At 41.6% G+C, this 21,508-nt stretch overlaps 1 protein-coding gene across 1 annotated transcript in view; it reads right to left on the minus strand.

Annotated features, from left to right (window-relative positions):
• LOC126188360 (nitric oxide synthase, salivary gland-like) overlaps positions 1-21,508 on the minus strand; it is a 162,612-nt gene that overhangs the window by 118,347 nt on the left and 22,757 nt on the right. Inside the window, exons 6-11 of the mRNA XM_049929959.1 lie at positions 20,070-20,209; positions 18,823-18,997; positions 18,085-18,186; positions 17,174-17,368; positions 11,083-11,177; positions 5,773-5,917 (exon numbers count right to left, since the gene is read on the minus strand). Of these exons, the coding sequence (XP_049785916.1) occupies positions 5,773-5,917; positions 11,083-11,177; positions 17,174-17,368; positions 18,085-18,186; positions 18,823-18,997; positions 20,070-20,209 (852 nt within the window). The remainder of the gene's footprint in view (positions 1-5,772; positions 5,918-11,082; positions 11,178-17,173; positions 17,369-18,084; positions 18,187-18,822; positions 18,998-20,069; positions 20,210-21,508) is intronic.

Here is a 21,508-nt window from a genome sequence, read left to right on the forward strand (position 1 = left end):
CTGCTGTAGATGCAATGGTGTCAGTGCTTCTCATTCACATCGCTGTGCAGAAATCTTGAGCACATTCCAACTTGCATCGCAAGGCACCTTGGGTGGCATGATTGTGCAGAACGAGCCAGCATTCAGCCCTGAGAAGTCAGTGGTGTTGACCAAGATCAGACCCCAAACTACTGACTGGCGAGAGGTGGCTGGCTCTGGTGAACGCCAATGGCTCGGGGCTGGGAAGACCTTAGTTCAACCTTCAGTCAATGTAGGTGGCTGTCGGTCTCATTGATATCGTGGAAGGACATTGGTGGCCTCGAGGCAGAAGCCGGCATTTTTGTGGTAATTGAGTCGATGTTCCACCAGTTCTCCGATAATCTGTGTGACCGGATTGCCAGTACTTATAGTCGAAAAGGAGAATTTCAGATGACAGAGTCACATACTAAAGGGCTCTTCGTTATGGTAGAATCGGGCCTGTGACCAGCACGCGGGCGTTACACTCGTTGGAATTCGGAAGTTAACAGGGATCATCTACAGCAAGCAAAAGGTTATGTCCAGCGTGTACAGAAACGAGCCTGCAGTTACAGGAGTAGAAGGTCGTGAAAGGAAAGCAGAAGTTAAGAAGGGATTGAGGTAGGGTTGTACCTTATTCCCGAAGTTATTTAGTCAATACACTGGGCAAGCAGTAAAGGGAAGGAAACAAAAATTTGGAGGAGGAATTAAAGATCAGGGAGAAGAAATAAAAACTTTGAGGTTTGCTGATGATATTGTAATTCTGTGTGAGACAGAAAAGGACTTGGAAGAGTAGTTGAACGAAATAGATAGCGTCTCGAAAAGAGGTTAGAAGGTAGGCATCAATAAAAAGAAATGAAACGCAATGGAGTGTAGTCAAAGTAAATCAAGCAATGCTGAGGGATTTAGGGCAGGAAAAGAGATTAAAAGTAATAGATGAGTTTTGGTATTAGCTCAACAAAATAACTGACGATGGCCTAAGTAGAGAGGATGTAAAAATGAGACTGTCTATGCGAAAGAAAACGTTTCTGAAAACTAAGAATTTCTTAACATCTAGTATAAATACTCTCGTACACAAGTGAAACCGGGACGAAATAGAAGATTTTGAAATGTGGTGGTATAGAATTGACGAGGAGATCTCATAACTAATGACGAGATACTGAATCAGAATGGGGAGAAAAGAAATTTATGGCACAACTTGACTGAAGGAGGGGATTAGTTAATAGGACCTGTCCTGCTGCATTGAGGAATTCTCAGTTTGGTATTAGAGGGCAGAAAGTGTGAGGCGTAAATACAGTAGAGAGAAACTAAGGGAGGAATACAGTAAACACGTCAAAAGGCTGGAGGTTGCAGTAATTATTTTGAGACGAAAAGGCTTGCACAGGATAGATTAGTTTGCAGAGCTGAATCTAACCAGTCTTGGGACTGATGACAACGGCCACGGACTGCTGAGCTCAACAACATAAGCTGAAAGTGAAAATGTTGCCAGCTCGTAGCGCACTACTAAAAGTGGAATATATGTGAGTCTCAAATCCATTGTTGTTAAACTACACCAGTCTTCTTCGTAACTCTGAGGTGATTGTGGTTGGTAGTTTTGTGACAAGCTAAATCTTTTCATCGAATAAGTGGTGAAATTATCCGATTCATTAACAGTCAGTGTGAAAAATCCATTATTTTTTTATTTGTTTGCAAATAGGACACTGCTGAATCCCATGAGTCACTGCACCATAACTTGCCGATAGTTTTTCCGTCCTTACTGTATAATTCAACAGTAGTGTAAGTCCGTTATTGGACTGTTGCAGCGAGGTGCTTTATTACTGTTGTTAATAATGTTGTTGTTGTTGTCGTTGTTGTGGTGGTCTTCAGTCCTGAGACTGGTTTGATGCAGCTCTCCATGCTACTCTATCCTGTGCAAGCTTCTTCATCTCCCAGTACCTACTGCAACCTACATCCTTCTGAATCTGTTTAGTGTATTCATCTCTTGGTCTCCCTCTACGATTTTTGCCCTCCACGCTGCCCTCCAATACTAAATTGGTGATCACTTGATGCCTCAGAACATGTCCTACCAACCGATCCCTTCTTCTAGTCAAGTTGTGCCACAAACTTCTCCCCAATCCAATTCAATACCTCCTCATTAGTTATATGATCTATCCATCTAATCTTCAGCATTCTTCTGTAGCACCACATTTCGAAAGCTTCTATTCTCTTCTTGTCCAAACTATTTTCACTTCCATACATGGCTACGCTCCATACAAATACTTTCAGAAACGACTTCCTGACACTTAAATCTGTACTCGATGTTAACAAATTTCTCTTCTTCAGAAAAGCTTTCCTTGCCATTGCCATTTCTCTACTTCGACCATCATCAGTTATTATGCTCCCCAAATAGCAAAACTCCTTTACAACTTTAAGTGTCTCATTTCCTAATCTAATTCCCACAGCATCACCTGACTTAATTCGACTACATTCCATTATCCTCGTTTTGCTTTTGTTGATGTTCATCTTATATCCTCCTTTCAAGACACTATCCATTCCTTTCAACTGCTCTTCCAGGTCCTTTGCTGTGTCTGACAGAATTACAATGTCATCTACGAACCTCAAAGTTTTTATTTCTTCTCCATGGATTTTAATACCTACTCCGAATTTTGCTTTTGTTTCCTTCACTGCTTGCTCAATATAGAGATTGAATAACATCGGGGATAGGCTACAACCCTGTCTCACTCCCTTCCCAACCACTGCTTCCCTTTCATGCCCTTCAACTCTTATAACTGCCATCTGGTTTTTGTACAAATTGTAAATAGCTTCTCGCTCTCTGTATTTTACCCCTGCCACCTTCAGAATTTGGAAGGGAGTATTCCAGTCAACATTGTCAAAAGCTTTTTCTAAGTCTACAAATGTTAAAGACGTAGGTTTGCCTTTCCTTAATCTAGCTTCTAAGATAAGTCGTAGGGTCAGTATTGCCTCACGTGTTCCAATATTTCTACGGAAACCAAACTGATCTTCCCCGAGGTCGGCTTCTACCACTTTTTCCATTCGTCTGTAAAGAATTCGCTTTAGTATTTTGCAGCTGTCACTTATTAAACTGATTGTTCGATAATTTTCACATCTGTCAACCCCTGCTTTCTTTGGGATTGGAATTATTATATTCTTCTTGAAGTCTGAGGGTATTTCGCCTGTCTCATACATCTTGCTCACCAGATGGTAGAGTTTTGTCAGGACTGGCTTTCCCAAGGCCGTCAGTAGTTCTACTGGAATGTTGTCTACTCCCGGGGCCTTATTTCGACTCAGGTCTTTCAGTGCTCTGTCAAACTCTTCACGCAGTATCATATCTCCCATGTCATCTTCATCTACATCCTCTTCCATTTCCATAATATTGTCCACAAGTACATCGCCATTGTACAGACCCTCTATATACGCCTTCCACCTTTCTGCTTTCCCTTCTTTCCTTAGAACTGGGTTTCCATCTGAGCTCTTGATATTCATACAAGTGGTTCTCTTTTCTCCAAGGGTCTCTTTAATTTTCCTGTAGGCAGCATCTATCTTACCCCTAGTGAGATAAGCCTCTACATCGTTACATTTGTCCTCTAGCCATCCCTGCTTAGCCATTTTGCACTTCCTGTCGATCTCATTTTTGAGACGTTTGTATTCCTTTTTGCCTGCTTCATTTACTGGATTTTTATATTTTCTCCTTTCATCAATTAAATTCAGTATCTCTTTTGTTACCCAAGGATTTCTAGTCTTTGTCTTTTTACCTACTTGATCCTCTGCTGCCTTCACTACTTCATCCCTCAGAGCTACCCATTCTTCTTCTACTGTATTTCTTTCCCCCATTCCTGTCAATTGTTCCCTTATGCTCTCCCTGAAACTCTGTACAACCTATGGTTTAGTCAGTTTATCCAGGTCCCATCTCTTTAAATTCCCACCTTTTTGCAGTTTCTTCAGTTTTAATCTACAGTTCATAACCAATAGATTGTGGTCAGAGTCCACATCTGCCCCTGGAAATGTCTTACAATTTAAAACCTGGTTCCTAAATCTCTGTCTTACCATTATATAATCTGTCTGAAACCTGTCAGTATCTCCAGGGTTCTTCCATGTTTACAACCTTCTTTTATGATTCTTGAACCAAGTGTTAGCTATGATTAAGTTATGCTCTCTGCAAAATTCTATCAGGAGGCTTCCTCTTTCATTTCTTAGCCCCAATCCATATTCACCTACTACGTTTCCTTCTCTCCCTTTTCCTACTACCGAATTCGTCACCCATGACTATTAAATTTTGGTCTCCCTTCACTTTCTGAATCATTTCTTTTATTTCATCATACATTTCATCAATTTCTTCGTCTATCTTGGCCACAATAATGCGTTAACTATGCTGTTTGTAGTAGCTTACCCACACTCCTATTTTTTATTCATTATTATACCTACTCCTGCATTACCCCTATTTGATTTTGTTTTTATAACCTTGTATTCGCCTGACCAAAAGTCTTGTTCCTCCTGCCACCGAACTTCACTAATTCCCACTATATCTAACTTTAACCTATCCATTTCCCTTTTTACATATTCTAACGTACCTGCTCGATTAAGGGATCTGACATTCCACGCTCCGATCCGTAGAACGCCAGTTTTTTTTTTTTTTTTTCTCCTGATAACGATGTCCTCTTGAGTAGTCCCCGCCAGGAGATCCGAATGGGGGACTATTTTACGTCCGGAATATTTTACCCAAGAGGACGCCATCATCATTTAACCATACAGTAAAGCTGCATGCCCTCGGGAAAAATGACGGCTGCAGTTTCCCCTTGCTTTCAGCCGTTCGCAGTACCAGCACAGCAAGGCTGTTTTGGTTAGTGTTACAAGGCCAGATCAGTCAATCATCCAGACTGTTGCCCCTGCAACTAGTGAAAAGTCTGCTGCCCCTCTTCAGGAACCACACGTTTGTCTGGCCTCTCAACAGATACCCCACCATTGTGGTTGCACCTACGGTACGGCTATCTGTATCGCTGAGGCACGCAAGCCTCCCCACCTCCCCCTAGGTCCATGGTTCTTGGGGGGAGGATTGTTAATAATAATAATTGTTAGAACGAAAGTTAACAGTGCCACATAGGCTGGTTGTGTAGAAGGAGCTAGGCGTCACATTGGTACACCTTTCCTACGGAACAATTATAAACTAATTTTACTTACTATTCCAAGTTATGTACTGGAAGTATCTGGGTCTTAACCAATGACAAGTGCACCCAGTCCATTCATTAGGTCATTTCAACTTCTTTTGTTGGCCTAACGCCTCAATTAAAATGATTGGCAAGATAAATGTAATCTTCCCGATTTATCTTGAGGATAATGTAAATGATCTCTACAAAATTCGAAACAGAACGCCACAGAAAGTATCTAAGTGTCTGCTAGAAACTGTTTGTCATACTGATACGGCCCATTTTGAAGATACTGTTCTTCCTTAGTTGTTTTCGTTTCAAAATTTCGCCATTGTTTAGAATTTAATATTCCAGTAGAGTGTGTAATTCTCAAAATTTGGTGCAGCACATGCTGGAAATAATTCACGTGGCGGAACAGATCGACAGTTAGAGAATTATAATATTATCAGACTGAGTATTGAGTCATAGAGTCCTATCATTTGCGCTATGTCAGTCAGTGTAATAACAAACACAAGACTTGTAACCGGTAGTGTATTTTCTTCAACATTACACTTTAAAGGAACGGTCACGGAATTCAGTAGCATCCGTTGTGGATAAAATTAACTTAAAGACTATCTCTTAAAAAGATATGTAATACCTGCACATTGAACACATGGCCAAAAATATCGCCAAGTTTCTTGGCGAACGTCTCGGACCTGCCAGTCTCTGTGGCGTACAGGATTGTGGCCTTGATGCGCGCTGACAGCACGCGCACAAACAGCTTCGAAGAGAACAGAGCTACCCTGGAATAATAAAAAGAAGGACGATCAGTTAAATGTGTTGCGAGACATTTCTTTTCTTCGGTGATACCCGTTTATCGCAGAGTTCCAACATACGTACTGTGTGGTTACGGAATCTACTAAAGGCGATGACATTAAATCTTTATGCGTAAAGGCTTTTTATTATTGGCTCACATTGAACTATTTGCCAATCTTCTTACAATACTGAAAGGAAACAAACTGTCAGTGATACAGGTCCCAGTTGTTCGCTGCAAGGGAAGTATACTACAGTTTTTTCCCTATAAATCTTCGAGTAGCATCTAATAACACTTCGAGCAAAGGATGCCCACAACTTGATGTATGAAAACGTTTTGTAGAATCTAATAATGAAGGACGACCATATTCTCATTGTACAACTAAACTTTATTTCATTGGGTGTTGTGTACAATGGCACTGCTACTTTTCTTATCTCCTTATATGCCAAACCCAAGAGAAACCCAAAATGTAAAAACTAGAAAGATATCCGAATCTGGTCGTCGTGTCATCTCTGCCAACGGCGTCATTTGACGCACTATGGACGGACACGGGGTCAGCTCATCTCTCCCGGACGTTGAAAGTTTTACAGGCCTTGTAGTCGCTACTTCTCATTCAGATAGCACAACAGTTGGCATCCTGAGGCGAGTGCATCCCGTTCCAGGACTCTAACCAAGAAAACTCGAACCTAGGTCTTTCGTACACCAGTCAAACATGCTGACGACGTAGCCACGGAGGCAGACATTTGGCCACATCACTGACGTTACTGTCAGTTTCTTGTGACAGGATCCAACAAAAACTTGGCAAAGTTGCTCGATTTCTAGTAAAAGTGAACAGGTGCTTGATACGAGATGCTGAACCGCCGTGAACCGGCTTGTGCTTTGCTGATAAAGACGTTTGTAGAGGTTTTGTTTAACTGGCGGGGGCATCTGCAGGCAAAGGGCACGTAAACAAGATTAAGTGCTGTGCATCCACGAGCTTTCTGTCACTGACTCGCCTACAGTCGTGACACGATATTATGGTCGTAAACAGAGGCTACCCCAACTTGTATGTTATACTTGGATAGGAGGAACACCTACATGCCCGCGTTTCCGCTTTTTCCATTCTGAACAGGAGAGACGGTCTTACCTTCTTCATGCATTTTTCAAGTTGGAAAAGGAAAATGTCTTTTACGTTTACAGTAGAATTTTTTCTGTTTATTGTATGTTGAAGTCACTTTTACTTTCTTACAAGTTTCCACAGTCTTGTAACTTTTTGGCCTGTGTTTGAGTGCCGTAATTCGAAATATACCAGAACTGAAATTTATTGTGGATTTGTCCTTCGCATTTTATTTGCAGATCTCATTCATTTAATGTTTGTTTTATCTCCGTTGGCGTTTTACAGCTGCGTTTTCAAGACATTTATGGGAATGGGAATAGGATGTTTAAACTTCTTTTGTAGTTTCTTGTTGTGTTTATTTTAAACGTGAGCGCTCAGATATTCATGGAACTGTCTCTTATGACAAGATATGGTTTCTATCTAAACAGAAGTTCCGAACGCTGAAAATTTTGAAACATCACGGGTACATCAAGGGTACAAGATATCATCCTATTAGAAAGCAGTCCCTAAATGTACTCTGCTTTAGGAGTTAGAGGAAATAGCCCCAAATACTGAAAGTAGCCACAGATGTTTTCTACTGTAATGTGAAAAGGATCTATCAGTTTTCAAATGATACTGACAAGGAAACCGTCGAAACAAATCATTGCAGAATACTCCATTCTATGCAGACATATAGCGAATGCTAGATAATTCTAGGGTGTCAACCGTGGTCACAGTCTACTTAATTAATTAATCGGCGTGCTTAGGACCATAAGTTTAATGTACAATCTCAGTTTGAATACAGTAATAAATTTTTCCAGGAGACAAAAAATGTTGATAAATAAAGACACAAATAGTACAGTTAGCGACATAATAAATACTCGGAGAAAACGAGCTGTTCTTTTGTGTATTTACTATTTGATTGACAATCAAATGCACATGTTTTTATAAGCTGGGACGATTGCGTGTGTATTACATGGTTTAACATTAAGACTTCCGGTAGTAAACGCTACATCAATTAAAACTGTGCTCTAGACCGGAACATCGAAAGCGACAGTGTTTTACGAGCTGAACATATCAGAACTCTGGTCAAAGCAGCTATTATTAATTCTCTACTTTGAGTGCCGCACGGCGTATTCCGATGTTCCAGTTGGCGTAGCGTTGGGAATAGAAAGCAAAGATCTGGTTCCGCATTCCGATTCGACACACAGTGCAAATCAACATCCACATCTATACTCTGTAAACCACTTTGAAGTGCATAGCAGAGGGTACTTCCCAATTATTAGGGCTTCTTCTCGTTCCACTCACGTGTAGAGCACGAGGAAAATGTTTAAATTTCTCTTTGCGGGCTGCAATTGATCTAGTCTTGTGCTCACCATCCGCATGTGAGCGATACGCAGGGGGTTTCAGTATTTTCCTAGAGTAATAATTTAAAGCCGGTTCTTGAAACTGTGTAAGTAGGCTTTCAAGGGATAGTTTACATCTATCTTCAGGTTCCTCTACATGTCTGTGACATTTTCCCACGGGTCCTATTTGGTGCAGGTCCCACACACGTGAGCGATGTTCTAGGAGAGACCGCACAAGTGATTTTTAAGCAATCTTCTTTGTAGACTAATTGCATTTCCCCAGTATTCTACCAATAAACCGAAGTCTGCTTTATACACGTCTAAACGTATGTGATCACTCCATTTCATATCCCCACAAAGTGTTTCATCCACGTAGCTTGTGCAGTAATTAAAGTGCAGCTGCTCACAGAGGCCCAGTGAGGTTACAGTTTATTGTATGACAGCGAAAATTGGTAGATATTCTAATGCGTGAATGTGGAACCGATTTACGCTGAAAAAAAAAAGTTCCACGTCTGGCCAACAGATGCAAATCCGGCGCTGTGAATGCAAGGAAGTGGTATAGGAATGTTTTCAGATGTAATGGATTAGGAATGGTATGTGGGCACAAAAGGTCAAACAATTGACGAAGGCATAAAATTACTTTACTTTTAGCCGTTGCTTACACACTTTGTTCGATATGAGCACCGGAGACGTAAACGAGACGGTGCATCCGTAAAACGACGTGGTTGACAGTTGCTCACACTGTTCTAGTGGAATCTGCGCAACTTGTTCCTGTACATTGGTCTTCAGATCAGGTAGAGAACCAACATGTATCTGGTAAACGCGTTCTTTTAGATATCCCCTGAGCCTAAATTCATCGGGATTGAGATCAGATGATCTTGCAGGCCATGCATCTACGAAACCTGTGCAGATAACACGTTCGAGGATGGCTGCATTAGGCAGATCTTTCACTGGGCGAGCGATATGAAGTGTTGCCCATTTTTAATGGAGACAGTTGGTCTCCATTCAGTTTCGTTCTTCCAAAGCAGGAATCAAAAGCTGTACAAGGAGGTGTCAATAAGGTGCAGACGTCACGGTCACGGTTCACCTGACAGGTGCTTTGGTATATTCTCTTCAAAGAAGAACGGACCGAGAATAAAGCTCCTTTTGAACCCACACCACACAGTCACATAAGCGAGTGCAGTGGCTCGTTGTGCACAACACGTTGTTTAACAGTGCCCCAAATTCGGCATTTCTATGTACTCACTGTAGTGTAAAATGTACCTTGTCACTCCATAGAATATTGCCCGGCCACATGTCATCAACTTCGAACCGTGCTAGAAACTGAAGAGCAAATTCAGAACGTCGCTGCGGATTATGAGGCTTCAGTCGCTGCACCATCAGGATCCTGTACGGGACCAGTAAAAAGAGACTGCAAATTCCATGCTGGTGACCATCGGATGGAAAATTCTCGTGACACTGCATGACACTAGTACTAACCGGGGCGCGTGCTGCATGGTCACTTGCAGCAACAGGAACCTCGTCAGTAACTCCCACTGGGATAGGACGCCTTCCTCTGCCAGGCACTAGATCAAGCTAACCCGTGTTCTCGAATTTCGTCATCGTGATCATCTTTAAACCATTTAGTGACATCCAATCTCTCCTCAGACCTTTCAGTCGACGATACACTCTCAGTGCAGCACTGTAATTGCTTCTGTTTCCATAAAACAGTTTCACTTACAGCGAACGCTCTCTCTTCTCGATAGCCATACTGTTAACTCACGTTATGTCTTGTCAAGTGACAGCGTGGGTGTCATGCCATCATATAAACAGTGTACAGCGCCAAATTTACACCTGATAGCCAAAACTGGGGCTTAAGTATTTTCCAGAGTAAATTGGTTCTGCATTAATACATTAGCATTCGTACCAAGTTTCGCTCCCATATGATAGTTCCAATCCACACTGGATCTTCGTGAGTAGCTTCACTTTAATTGTGTTCACTCGGTATTTATATGAGTTGACTGGTTCTCACTGTGACTCGGCGATACAGCAGTCACAGGACACCATGTTTTCTTGTATTGTGAGTTACAGAATTATACATTTTTGAACATTTAAAGAAAGTTGTTAATCTCTGCACCACTTTGAAATATTATCAAAATCTACCTGAAAATTTATGCAGTTTTTTTCAGACAATACTGCGTTATAGATAACATTTGCGAAAATTTGGAGGTTACTGTTAATATTGCCGGAAAGGTCATTAAACACAATATGAACAGCAAGGGCCCCAACTAAGTTGTCTGGGGGACACCCGAATTTACTGGTACATTTCTGTCGATGACTGTCCATCCAAGGTAACATTCTGCGCCCTCCATACCAAAAAATCTCAGTGAAGTCATAAATTTCACTTGATACTCCATGCAGCTGTACGTTTTATAATAAGGGCAGGTAGGTTAATTTTAATGCACAGTCAGATGCAGATGGAAAGTTTCATACTGAGATACAGTATTACGCTGTACACTCTGAAAGTAACGGGAGCTGTTGCTTGTTCTAAATAAATGAGATTTTGTGTAACACAAATGAAAATCGTATTACTTGTGTTATATTACTTTGCTAAAATTTGATACTCATTTTCAGTCAGAAGTGCAGCTTGATTTAATCTTGCCATCTTTACAGAAACTATTAATAGTACTTACTTATCTAGGTGGAGCTATGCTCGCTTTCCCGAATGTTAATATGGACGTCGTCTGAACTCACCTGGCAATTTGTTTGAAATTAAATCTTCGAGATGGCTTGCTCATTATTCTGTTATAAGCACAACTCTTCCACACGTGTGACTTCCAAGCAGGATCCTGCAACAGTCAAGCACGAGTTCGGGCAAATGACTTATAATTGCTCTTGCAATCCAAGAATTCTTTTGCCCATAGATGTCGGCAGAGTCATAAAAAAGATTGGTCCGCTGAACAGAAGTAAGAAACTGAGTTCAGTCATCATGGGTGATTAGTTAAGCTTGTATAAATAGATGTGGTAGAAATTGGCGACTGAAACTTTAGCGCAGATACACTACAGATGATTTATTCAACAGTAATTTGATGGAAAACTACGAACGCACGATTTATCTCATATATGACGTCGCAGTTTTACGATCAGTATACATATAATTTTTCTGCTTATAACTTGGTAGTTCAGGACACTGACGCTGTTACTGAAATTGATGATTAATAGTGCTTCGTAGAATAGCTCTTTGCTTACGCCCTGTACTATAAGATCATGGATTTATTTCTCTCACAAAGAGTTGCGATGCCCCATCTGGCTGTTATACTAGCAATATTACTGAACCAGAGCTTCTAATTCTACCTCTAATATATATTTCACTAACATTCTGGAACTCGACTATTCATCAGATGACTGATTCATATACTCGTAAACAGTCATTAAGGAGAGCAATTGAACTTGTAGAAGGCCAAATGAGCTATGTGTTAAAATTATTTTATCGCACTATCAGAAAAGATAACTACGTTTCAAAACGACCTTGTGAATTACTGAGATAAGGAAATAATGCATTACACATTTTACTTGTCACTCAACCTTTTTGATTGCACAGATGTTCCCACAATATAAGTTAATTGCAACCACTGTAAACAAACATGATAAAATACGTCGAAAGGACCGTTCTTTATGCTGATAATTCACGAACCATTTACATATCACTCAGTTTTATTGTTACTTAAATACACTACTGGCCATTAAAATTGCTGCACCACGAAGATGACGTGCTACAGACGCGAAATGTAACCGACAGGAAGAAGATGCTATGATATGCAAATGATTAGCTTTTCAGAGCATTCACACAAGGTTGGGGCCGATGGCGACACCTACAACGTGATGACATGAGGGAAGTTTCCAACCGATTTCTCATACACAAACAGCACTTGACCGGCGTTGCCTGGTGAAACGTTGTTGTGATGCCTCGTGTAAGGAGGAGAAATGCGTAGCATCACGTTTCCGACTTTGATAAAGGTCGGATTGTAGCCTATCGCGATTGCGGTTTATCGTATTGCGACATTGCTGCTCGCGTTGGTCTATATCCAATGACTGTTAGCAGAATATGGAATCGGTGGGTTGAGGAGGGTAATACGGAACGCCGTGCTGGATCCCAACGGCCTCGTATCACTAGCAGTGGACATGACAGGCATCTTATCCGCATGACTGTAACGGATCGTGCAGCCACGTCTCGATCCCTGAGTCAACAGATGGGGACGTTTGCAAGACAATAACCATCTGCAAGAACAGTTCGACGATGTTTGCAGCAGCATGGACTATCAGCTCGGAGACCATGGCTGCGGTTACCCTTGACGCTGCATCACAGACAGGAGCGCCTGCGATGGTGTACTCAACGACGAAATTGGGTGCACGTATGGCAAAACGTCATTTTTTCGGATGAATCCAGGTTCTGTTTACAGCATCATGATGGTCGCATCCGTGTTTGACGACTTCGCGGTGAACGCACACTGGAAGCGTGTATTCGTCATCGCCATACTGGCGTATCACCCGGCGTGATGGCATGGGGTGCCATCGGTTACACGTCTCGGTCACCTCTTGTTCGCACTGACGGCACTTTGAACAGTGGACGTTACATTTCAGATGTGTTACGACCCGTGGCTCTACCCTTCATTCGATTCCTGCGAAACCCTACATTTCAGCAGGATAATGCACGACCGCATGTTGCAGTCCTGTACGGGCCTTTCTGGATGGAGAACATGTTCGACTGCTGCCCTGGCCAGCACATTCTCCAGATCCCTCACCAATTGAAAACGTCTGGACAATGGTGGCCGAGCAACTGGGTCGTCACAATACGCCAGTCACTATTGATGAACTGTGGTATCGTGTTCAAGCTGCACTGGCGGCTGTATCTGTACACTCCATCCAAGCTCTGTTTGACTCAATGCCCAGGCGTATCAAGGCCGTTATTTCGGCCAGAGGTGGTTGTTCTGGGTAATGATTTGTCAGGATGTATGCACCCATATTGCGTGAAAATGTAATCACATGTCAGTTCTAGTATAATATATTTGTCCAATGAATACCCGTTTATCATCTGCATTTCTTCTTTGTGTAGCAATTTTAATGGCCAGTAGTGTAGTAAATTGACGTGGAATTTGTTTTACTTTATAAAATTTAAAGTAACTATGGAAGCATGCTCAAAAAATTATGAAAAATTTCAATTTCTCTGTATAAAAAATGTCTATTGTTTAGCCTTGCTTGTGGAGAGATACGCTCTTATGAGTTTTTGGTTCTCCCTTGGATTGGGAAACGAAGTAATTATTGATTTTGTTTGGTTCTTGATACACTGCCGGAAAAAAATAATACTCCCTTTTAGAGGTTTTCAATTCGCTCGAGATTTATTGTCGTAACAGTGCTCATGGAGTACATGAGATGATTACATTCACAGATTAATAGCACAAGCGATTCTTAGGTACCAGGCACCCATGCTGAAACAGCCATATTAGTCCGTGGCGCAGCCTCCATAGGCAGCAATGCAGGTGCTGACTCTGGCATCCAATCGATCGTACAGATGGCGAATACTAACCAGGGGTAAGTTATGCCACGCCTGCCCAATCTGTTCACGTAGTTCTGTAAGAGTTGTTGGCTGACGAGTTGCAAGAGTCACTTATCGTTCCGTCATATCCCGCACGTGCTCGATTGGAGACAAGTCTGGAGATCGTGCTGGTCAGGGTAGTTGCTGCACGTCTTGCGGAACACGTTGAGTCTCACGGGCAATATGTGGTCGAGCACTATTTTGTTGGAAAACACATTACCTTCCTGTTGCAAGAACGGCAAAAGAACGGTTCTAACAACATTGTGCACGTACTGAGCGCTGGTTAGCGTGCCCTCCAGATACACCATAGGTGAACGAGGGTTGTAGCTTATCACACCCCAGATCAAAAGGCTGGGGTTGAACCAGTGTGTCCTTAACGAAATCACTCTACGAGACAGTGCTCACCAGGTTTATGTCGCACGCATGAACAACTATCACTTGCGTCCAGACAGAATCTACCTTCATCGCTGAAGACCACGGCGCGCCATTCCTTTGACGGCACCAGTCGTGTTGTGCACGTCGATGCGTGAGTGGAAGACGGGCTAGAGGTCCCCGAGCCTATTGCTAATAACCGGTTCGAAACAGTTTGTGTTGACATGTCAGGGCTCACAAGCCCTCTTACCTGTGCTGTGGTAGCTGTAAGATCTGCCATTGCTGCCCTTGCTATACGACGAACCTGGCGGGCGCCTGTGCTGCGTGGACAGCCAGAATCTTGTCTATGGGTGTCAGAATGTTCTCATGACAACTGATACCAGCATAGTTGCACAACTGATGCATCACGTCCAACTTATGTGGTAATTCTCCGGTTAGACCACCCCGCTGGTCAGAAGGCCACAATTTGCCCTTTTCAGACTCGCTCATTTAGCTGTAAGAAGCACAAATGAGTCTCCTTGGCATGTTTGCCTGCTTGCTTCACACGACTGCAGCATCTACATCTACATCTACGTCCATACTCCGCAAGCTACCTGACGGTGTGTGGCGGAGGGTACCTTCAGTACCTCTATCGGTTCTCCCTTCTATTCCAGTCTCGTATTGTTCGTGGAAAGAAGGATTGTCGGTATGCCTCTGTGTGGGCTCTAATCTCTCTGATTTTATCCTCATGGTCTCTTCGCGAGATATACGTAGGAGGGAGCAATATACTGCTTGACTCTTCGGTGAAGGTATGTTCTCGAAACTTTAATAAAAGCCCGTACCGAGCTACTGAGCGTCTCTCCTGCAGAGTCTTCCACTGGAGTTTATCTATCATCTCCGTAACGCTTTCGCGATTACTAAATGATCCTGTAACGAAGCGCGCTGCTCTCCGTTGGATCTTCTCTGTCTCTTCTATCAACCCTATCTGGTACGGATCCCACACTGCTGAGCAGTATTCAAGCAGTGGGCGAACAAGCGTACTGTAACCTACTTCCTTTGTTTTCGGATTGCATTTCCTTAGGATTCTTCCGATGAATCTCAGCATACTGACCCTTCAGGCTGTGAACATTCCCAATTAAACTGTAGACACAGATGGCGCTCTGGTAGCTATACCACTACGCTATCTATTGTGGCGGACAACGTTGATTCCATTATCAGTACATCTACTATTCCTCCGCCCCCCCCCCCCCTCCTCAGTCGGCATATGCTGTCATCTGATCAAAATCAACGTTGTCTTTCCAGGTGTACTAATTTCCTTTTCAAATGGTTCAAATGGCTCTGAGCACTATGGGACTCAACTGCTGTGGTCATAAGTCCCCTAGAACTTAGAACTACTTAAACCTCACTAACCTAAGGACAGCACACAACACCCAGCCATCACGAGGCAGAGAAAAATCCCTGACCCCGCCGGGAATCGAACCCGGGAACTCGGGCGTGGGAAGTGAGAACGCTACCGCACGATCACGAGATGCGGGCAATTTCCTTTTCCTACAATGTACATTTGCCAGGTTGTAAGGATGATGTGCCACATAACTTTTGTCTAGGCATTAGATTAAAAAGTATTATGTTTGGTCACATGTTGCAAACCAGCTTACAGTCTTTCTGTGGAGGAATAAAATGTCTGGTATATCTCCAGAGTAACTATAGAAATGTTGCATCTACCTGACTCAAGAACTACATGTCTGTATTATCTGTTAACTGGAACCTATGTGATTAGTTCCTGTGAAATTTCCAGCGAATCAATGTTGGCAGATGTATTACAGTGCTTACTGACAAAGCTTCAGTAACAGAAATGTGAAAGGAATTTTTCGTTATCAGGTAATGAATGTAACTGAACTAAATCAACAGAAGAGATGCCTGCAAGTTTCGTGCGCAACATACTTAGAAAAGCATTGTCGTGACAGCACAGTCGGAGTGAGAAGATGGACGCGGTGTTGTTCCAGATTTATTGTTTTGCACATACTGCTTAGCAACAGATACAATTGTGTAACCTTCTTTTAGGGCCGGGATGCTATTAAAACTTTTTCAAGTTGTATCAAGGCCTGTTTACGAGTATCGCATCGTGTTTCCGTTAGTTGTGAGAAATAGGCTAGAGGCTCAGAAGAACGCATGCGTGGTGTTTGGCAGGGAGCTCTATTCCGCCCCGCGGCTGCAGTTGATCTGTTATATTGGTCATCAGAAAAATATTGACCTACTAATAGACGTCACTGTGAGGTTTATTTTGTTTCATTGTTCGCCGTTTGTGGCCCCTCTTTAACTTCCACTTACAAGATTGATGACATGGGGAAATTTCATGTGAAGTGTGCGTATTGTAACTGAGTCAGACGAAACGTATATTGTGACAAAAGAAAAGCATTTCTGCATTTATATAAACAGGGCATGAATTAATACACTAAACTGTGTACGAAGCACTGAATGATAACATATATACACAACTGAAGAATCTGACCAATATTGTTCCCAAATTATCAGTGTGCTGAATAGGTGAGAGATTTAACATATTTGCGTCACCTACACCTCAACATCTCAGTCACTTTTTCAATGGAGATGTAATTAACTTGCTGGCGTATTCCTTTCACGCGTATCCTTCTCAGCAGCAACCAGGTCTGTACTACTCAAGACTGGCTTACAGCTTACAAAACCAAAATATGAAACTTTTGTAAAAATGGGCGATGAAATTGAAACAATGAGTTGTAGCCATTCAAGTAATTATTACACCTCTGTGCTTTCACAGTAACTATATAAAAATAGTTATGACTAACGGATATCGCTCATTAATTATGTAGAATAAATTGATGTCAACATTTAATTAATAAAAGCTCGAAAACTGCACAGTCTCACCTGGTAATCGTAGGAGGGCTTAAGTAGGTACATCGCCATCTCTTGGTGGTACACAGGACACACGGATCCTGAGATGGGTGGCACAATCCACACCCAGTCAGCTGGACATCCCTTGCGCAGTCGCATTTCGTTCTTGTAGTGCTTCATGAAACTCTCAGAAGCTGTATGATGGTCTACAATCGTCACCGATTTCAACTGTAAGAAGGAGACAATATTTTAGTGACACATCTAGTCAGGAAAATGATATGTTACAAAAGAGTTTGTTTTTCTATATTGTTTAGGTCTGTTGCCACTTTCTTTGTAATTTTTTTTTCAAACTATGAGCGACTGAGAAGATGTCTTTGTATGCGCTGTAATTAACCAAAAGTTAGCTTCACTTGAGCAGTGATGTTAACAAGATACGTGCAATAAATTCCCAAATCGTTTTGTAAATCACTTGAAATTGGTGAAGAATTGTCACTGGGTCATCGAACAACGGAAAAAATTATCTTTGCAGATAAACCAGGACACAACCTCTAACTATAAGGACGAATCCCAGGACACACAGATTGTTATAGCATCATGATCATGTTGGCGACATGTTGGTGACGCAAAACACAATATGGAGGCTATGGACTAATAAACATTATTGGTGATGACTTGCATCTGCTCATGCCAGTAATACCTCCATCTCATCCCCAACATGGTATTTGTCAACGCGAGAACATTTTGCACAAGACGGCAATACTCGCGCTGCAGTGGTTCCAGTACCATTGAGAAGAGTTGCAGTTGACCTCCTACGTATACACCTGTCCCCCTCTCCCACTTCCAAAGAAAGAAAAATCATCATAAGCCGACCTTGCCAAGTATAAAATTGTTTTCTTTCTGTATCATCATAAAATGTCTACTGAGCTGCAGGATTTGTGTCTTACCTGAAAGCTGTGCAGTACGGCAACATTGACTTCTACTAGCGCCTTGTCCTTCCATAACGTAACTGCAGTTCGCGTATCCAAACCCATTCGTGTAGCTACCGTCTGAAACATAAAGAAAACCTTGTGCAGTCTATTATTCTGATATTGGTGCATGGATGAAGTGACTTTTAGAGAGATCAGAAAATGGTTTTATTTTCTCTGGGAAAACGAAAAATTTTTTCGACTGCTCGCAGAAATTTTATCGAACAATAAATATTTGTGAGTAGAAAATGAGACGAGCGAACAGAACGTCTCCAAGTCTGTACATAAAATCACTTGAAGCATAAATTACAAAAGAAAAAAGTGGTTAAGATAGAAGCGACTGCACCTGAAAGGAAGATAACACAGAATGAGAAATTAATGAACCGAAGACCGCGGTATACGAGTGAGTGGGGGAACGCCACAATGAAAGTGCTAATAAATAACGTTAAGGACCCTGGCCAGGAAGAAGCAGTATAAATTAAATACGCGAAACAGAAATAGATTAGGAGAAGGAGTACAAAAAGTTTAAGAAACGTATGTGTTCCTGTCTTGTTGTTCTTTAAAAACATAGGTATTCTGATGTGATTGGTTATGTAACAAGTGAAACCTAGTCTATTCAGTGCATTCATGGTGAGAAATCACGTTTTTCCTGAAGATATGTGTGTGTGCAAGGACATAAATGAGTTGTCTCAGTCGTGTTATCAGAGAAAGTCTTACCTCAAGCATATTGTATCTGTGAGCATCACAGAGATTGCGACAACCAATTTCCGTGCTCATGTACCAGCCGTTGAAAGGAGCAGCGGTGAATTCGATTCCTCCACAGTCAAACATCATACCCGACACTGCTGGCAGCGCGAACCACTGCAGACCCAGCTCCTTGAACCAGTCGTACCTGTCATGTGAATTAAACAGCACATTACTACGTTGACGAATAACGCGAGAGACAGAAAACAGATTGACAATCCCACCATTCAGAGAGTATGCCTGCAAGGACTATAGCGCTGTTTGAGACTGCTTACGCTGCAGTATGTCCAGGATGTATTTTTTCCTTGTTAATCCATCCTTATTTTTCGGAGAAGAGATTAATATTTGCAGTAAAAGATTTTTCCTTATTGTTCCATTGTTCATTTACCATGGACAGATGCATAACACAGTTACATTATTCTTGAAACAAAACAGAGGATTGTACCACCTTTCTCTCCTGGCCTATACTTCACTTAGGCTACACCAAACAGGGGCGACTATAGAAGGGAGTTTAGTGCATGAAATTTTGCTGACATTAATAAGCTTGTTTTATTTTTGTCTCAGCTGGAATAAGTACATTCAGGCCATCATATTATCATGTGAGAGACACATGTATCGTTTTATGTGTTTCGTCAGATACTGAAAATACAAGTAACACTTTTTCATTGGCGAAAATGTTGCACTTGTTTGTGAATTCCTTTGTACACCATAAACTATACGAAGAACTATTTCTTCGATGTGTTGTTGATATTTAAAATGAGGTGCAAGGCTTCTATTTTGACTTTACGATCTTTCAAACGTCGATTGACTTCACTTGGTGATGAATGGTCCGTCCTGAAATAATGTTTTCGAAAAAGAAAGTTTGGCGTTTAAGGTAGCGTTGATGACGAGGTCGTAAGAAATGGAGCAGAAGCTGTGATTACGGATAGATGGTAAAGGAAATCTGCTATGTGCTTTCCAAAAGAACCATCCTTGCATTTACATGAAGTGATTGAGTTCGATCTGTCTCTCTCTCTTTCTCTGTTCTTTTCTCTTTCTCTCTCTCTGCCCCTTGCTCTTTCTCTCTCTCTGTCTCTGTCTTCGTAGAGATTATATACAACATTTGAGAAGACTGACGCGAAAGAGAGATTAAAATCTTTCTTTTTTCGTATCAGGGTATCAGACGTTTAATGAACCCTCACATTTAAAGTGAAGATGCAATGAACCGACTGGATACTCACGTTGGATGTGAGAGTGGTACCCGCAGGACCAGCTCTGGCGGGATGTCAAAGATCTCTGGATCCTCTCCATTTGCAGACAGCACCAGCGGTAGAACGTCGAAGTTCGTGCGTGGACTCTTCCATCCCAGCTTTAGGCACACCTGCCAAAAATTATTTACTGACGGCTCTACCAGCGAGTTGGAGTAGTTTCTCCAGTAAAATAAAGAGAATCAGAGAACGCGCTAATACATTATGTATGACATGAAGATTCCTAACAATTTATTCGATATTCTATTGTGAACGTTTAATAGTTACTCAAATTCATTTTTTCCAACTAATGATGCAAGCAATGACAAATTGCTTTATTGGACTACGTATATCGATCAAATGAATGTGAAAATCCTACTAACCTGAAAACTACTTTTCAGAAATGTAATTGCATTCACTGAAATGGAATGTGTGGGAAGAAAGGTAATATATTCAGTGACAGGAAACGACAACAATATCCGTTCACAAACAGTGAACTTGTAGTGTAATTTGTGGCAGACCAGTTTCCGAAGCCAATTAAATACAAGCTTTTCGCGAACATTTACCGTAGTCATTTGGGTATTTGAGCACGATTTCAATACTGGGTAAAGTTTTGCTGTCACGGAGTCCTACCTGTCACACCAGAACATTACACCACAGAATTTTCCTTGGGGCGTGTGGAAATGGCACCACAAGGGGAAAAAGATTTGTTGGAAGATAGTTACTCACCACGCCATAAAGGTATACGTATGTTGAATAAAATTCATTGAAAGTAAAAGAACGTTATCATAGAAGATGAAATCAGCTAAATACGACATGAAGAAACGCAATGAAAAAACTTCAGAAATGCTGACTATACAATGTAATGACAAACTCGATCTTCATTGATTCCATTCAATTCAGCTGATATATGTCTTTATAGAAGGTAAGCTACGATCCTCGAAAAAGTCGTCGTCGTCGTTCGCATTGGTACGTGGTGCTGTTCTCGCAAACTCCATACGAGTATATCTGGCTGTAGGTAATGTTCGTATGCACAGCAATATCGGAAATTTTAGTCCGTCCGGGAGACGTACTCGGATGGCCTAAATGATTCCAGTTCGGCACAAATTTTCGTTTGTCATAACAGATTCGTTAAAATGAAGAAACAGTTATGCAAATACTATACTCAGTAATGGTTTTCTAACTTTGAAACTTTGTGTTGCGATGTATTTTGCACACGACTCAGAACCTATTATACTTTATCGTTTAAGGACATTCACATACAATAATGCTGTTTCCTTCACGACTGAAGAATGATACGTGCAACTTATTGGTAGGAAGTTTTATAAATTAAGAAAATAGACTGCCATGACTATAAAAGAAAAGCGACCGAGTATACATCCTTGTAAGGAATGAAACCTGTGTCTATCAGCATCTATTTCTGCTGTCCTTAC

This window comes from Schistocerca cancellata, chromosome 5, assembly GCF_023864275.1.
Source record: "Schistocerca cancellata isolate TAMUIC-IGC-003103 chromosome 5, iqSchCanc2.1, whole genome shotgun sequence".
Taxonomy (NCBI): domain Eukaryota; kingdom Metazoa; phylum Arthropoda; class Insecta; order Orthoptera; family Acrididae; genus Schistocerca; species Schistocerca cancellata.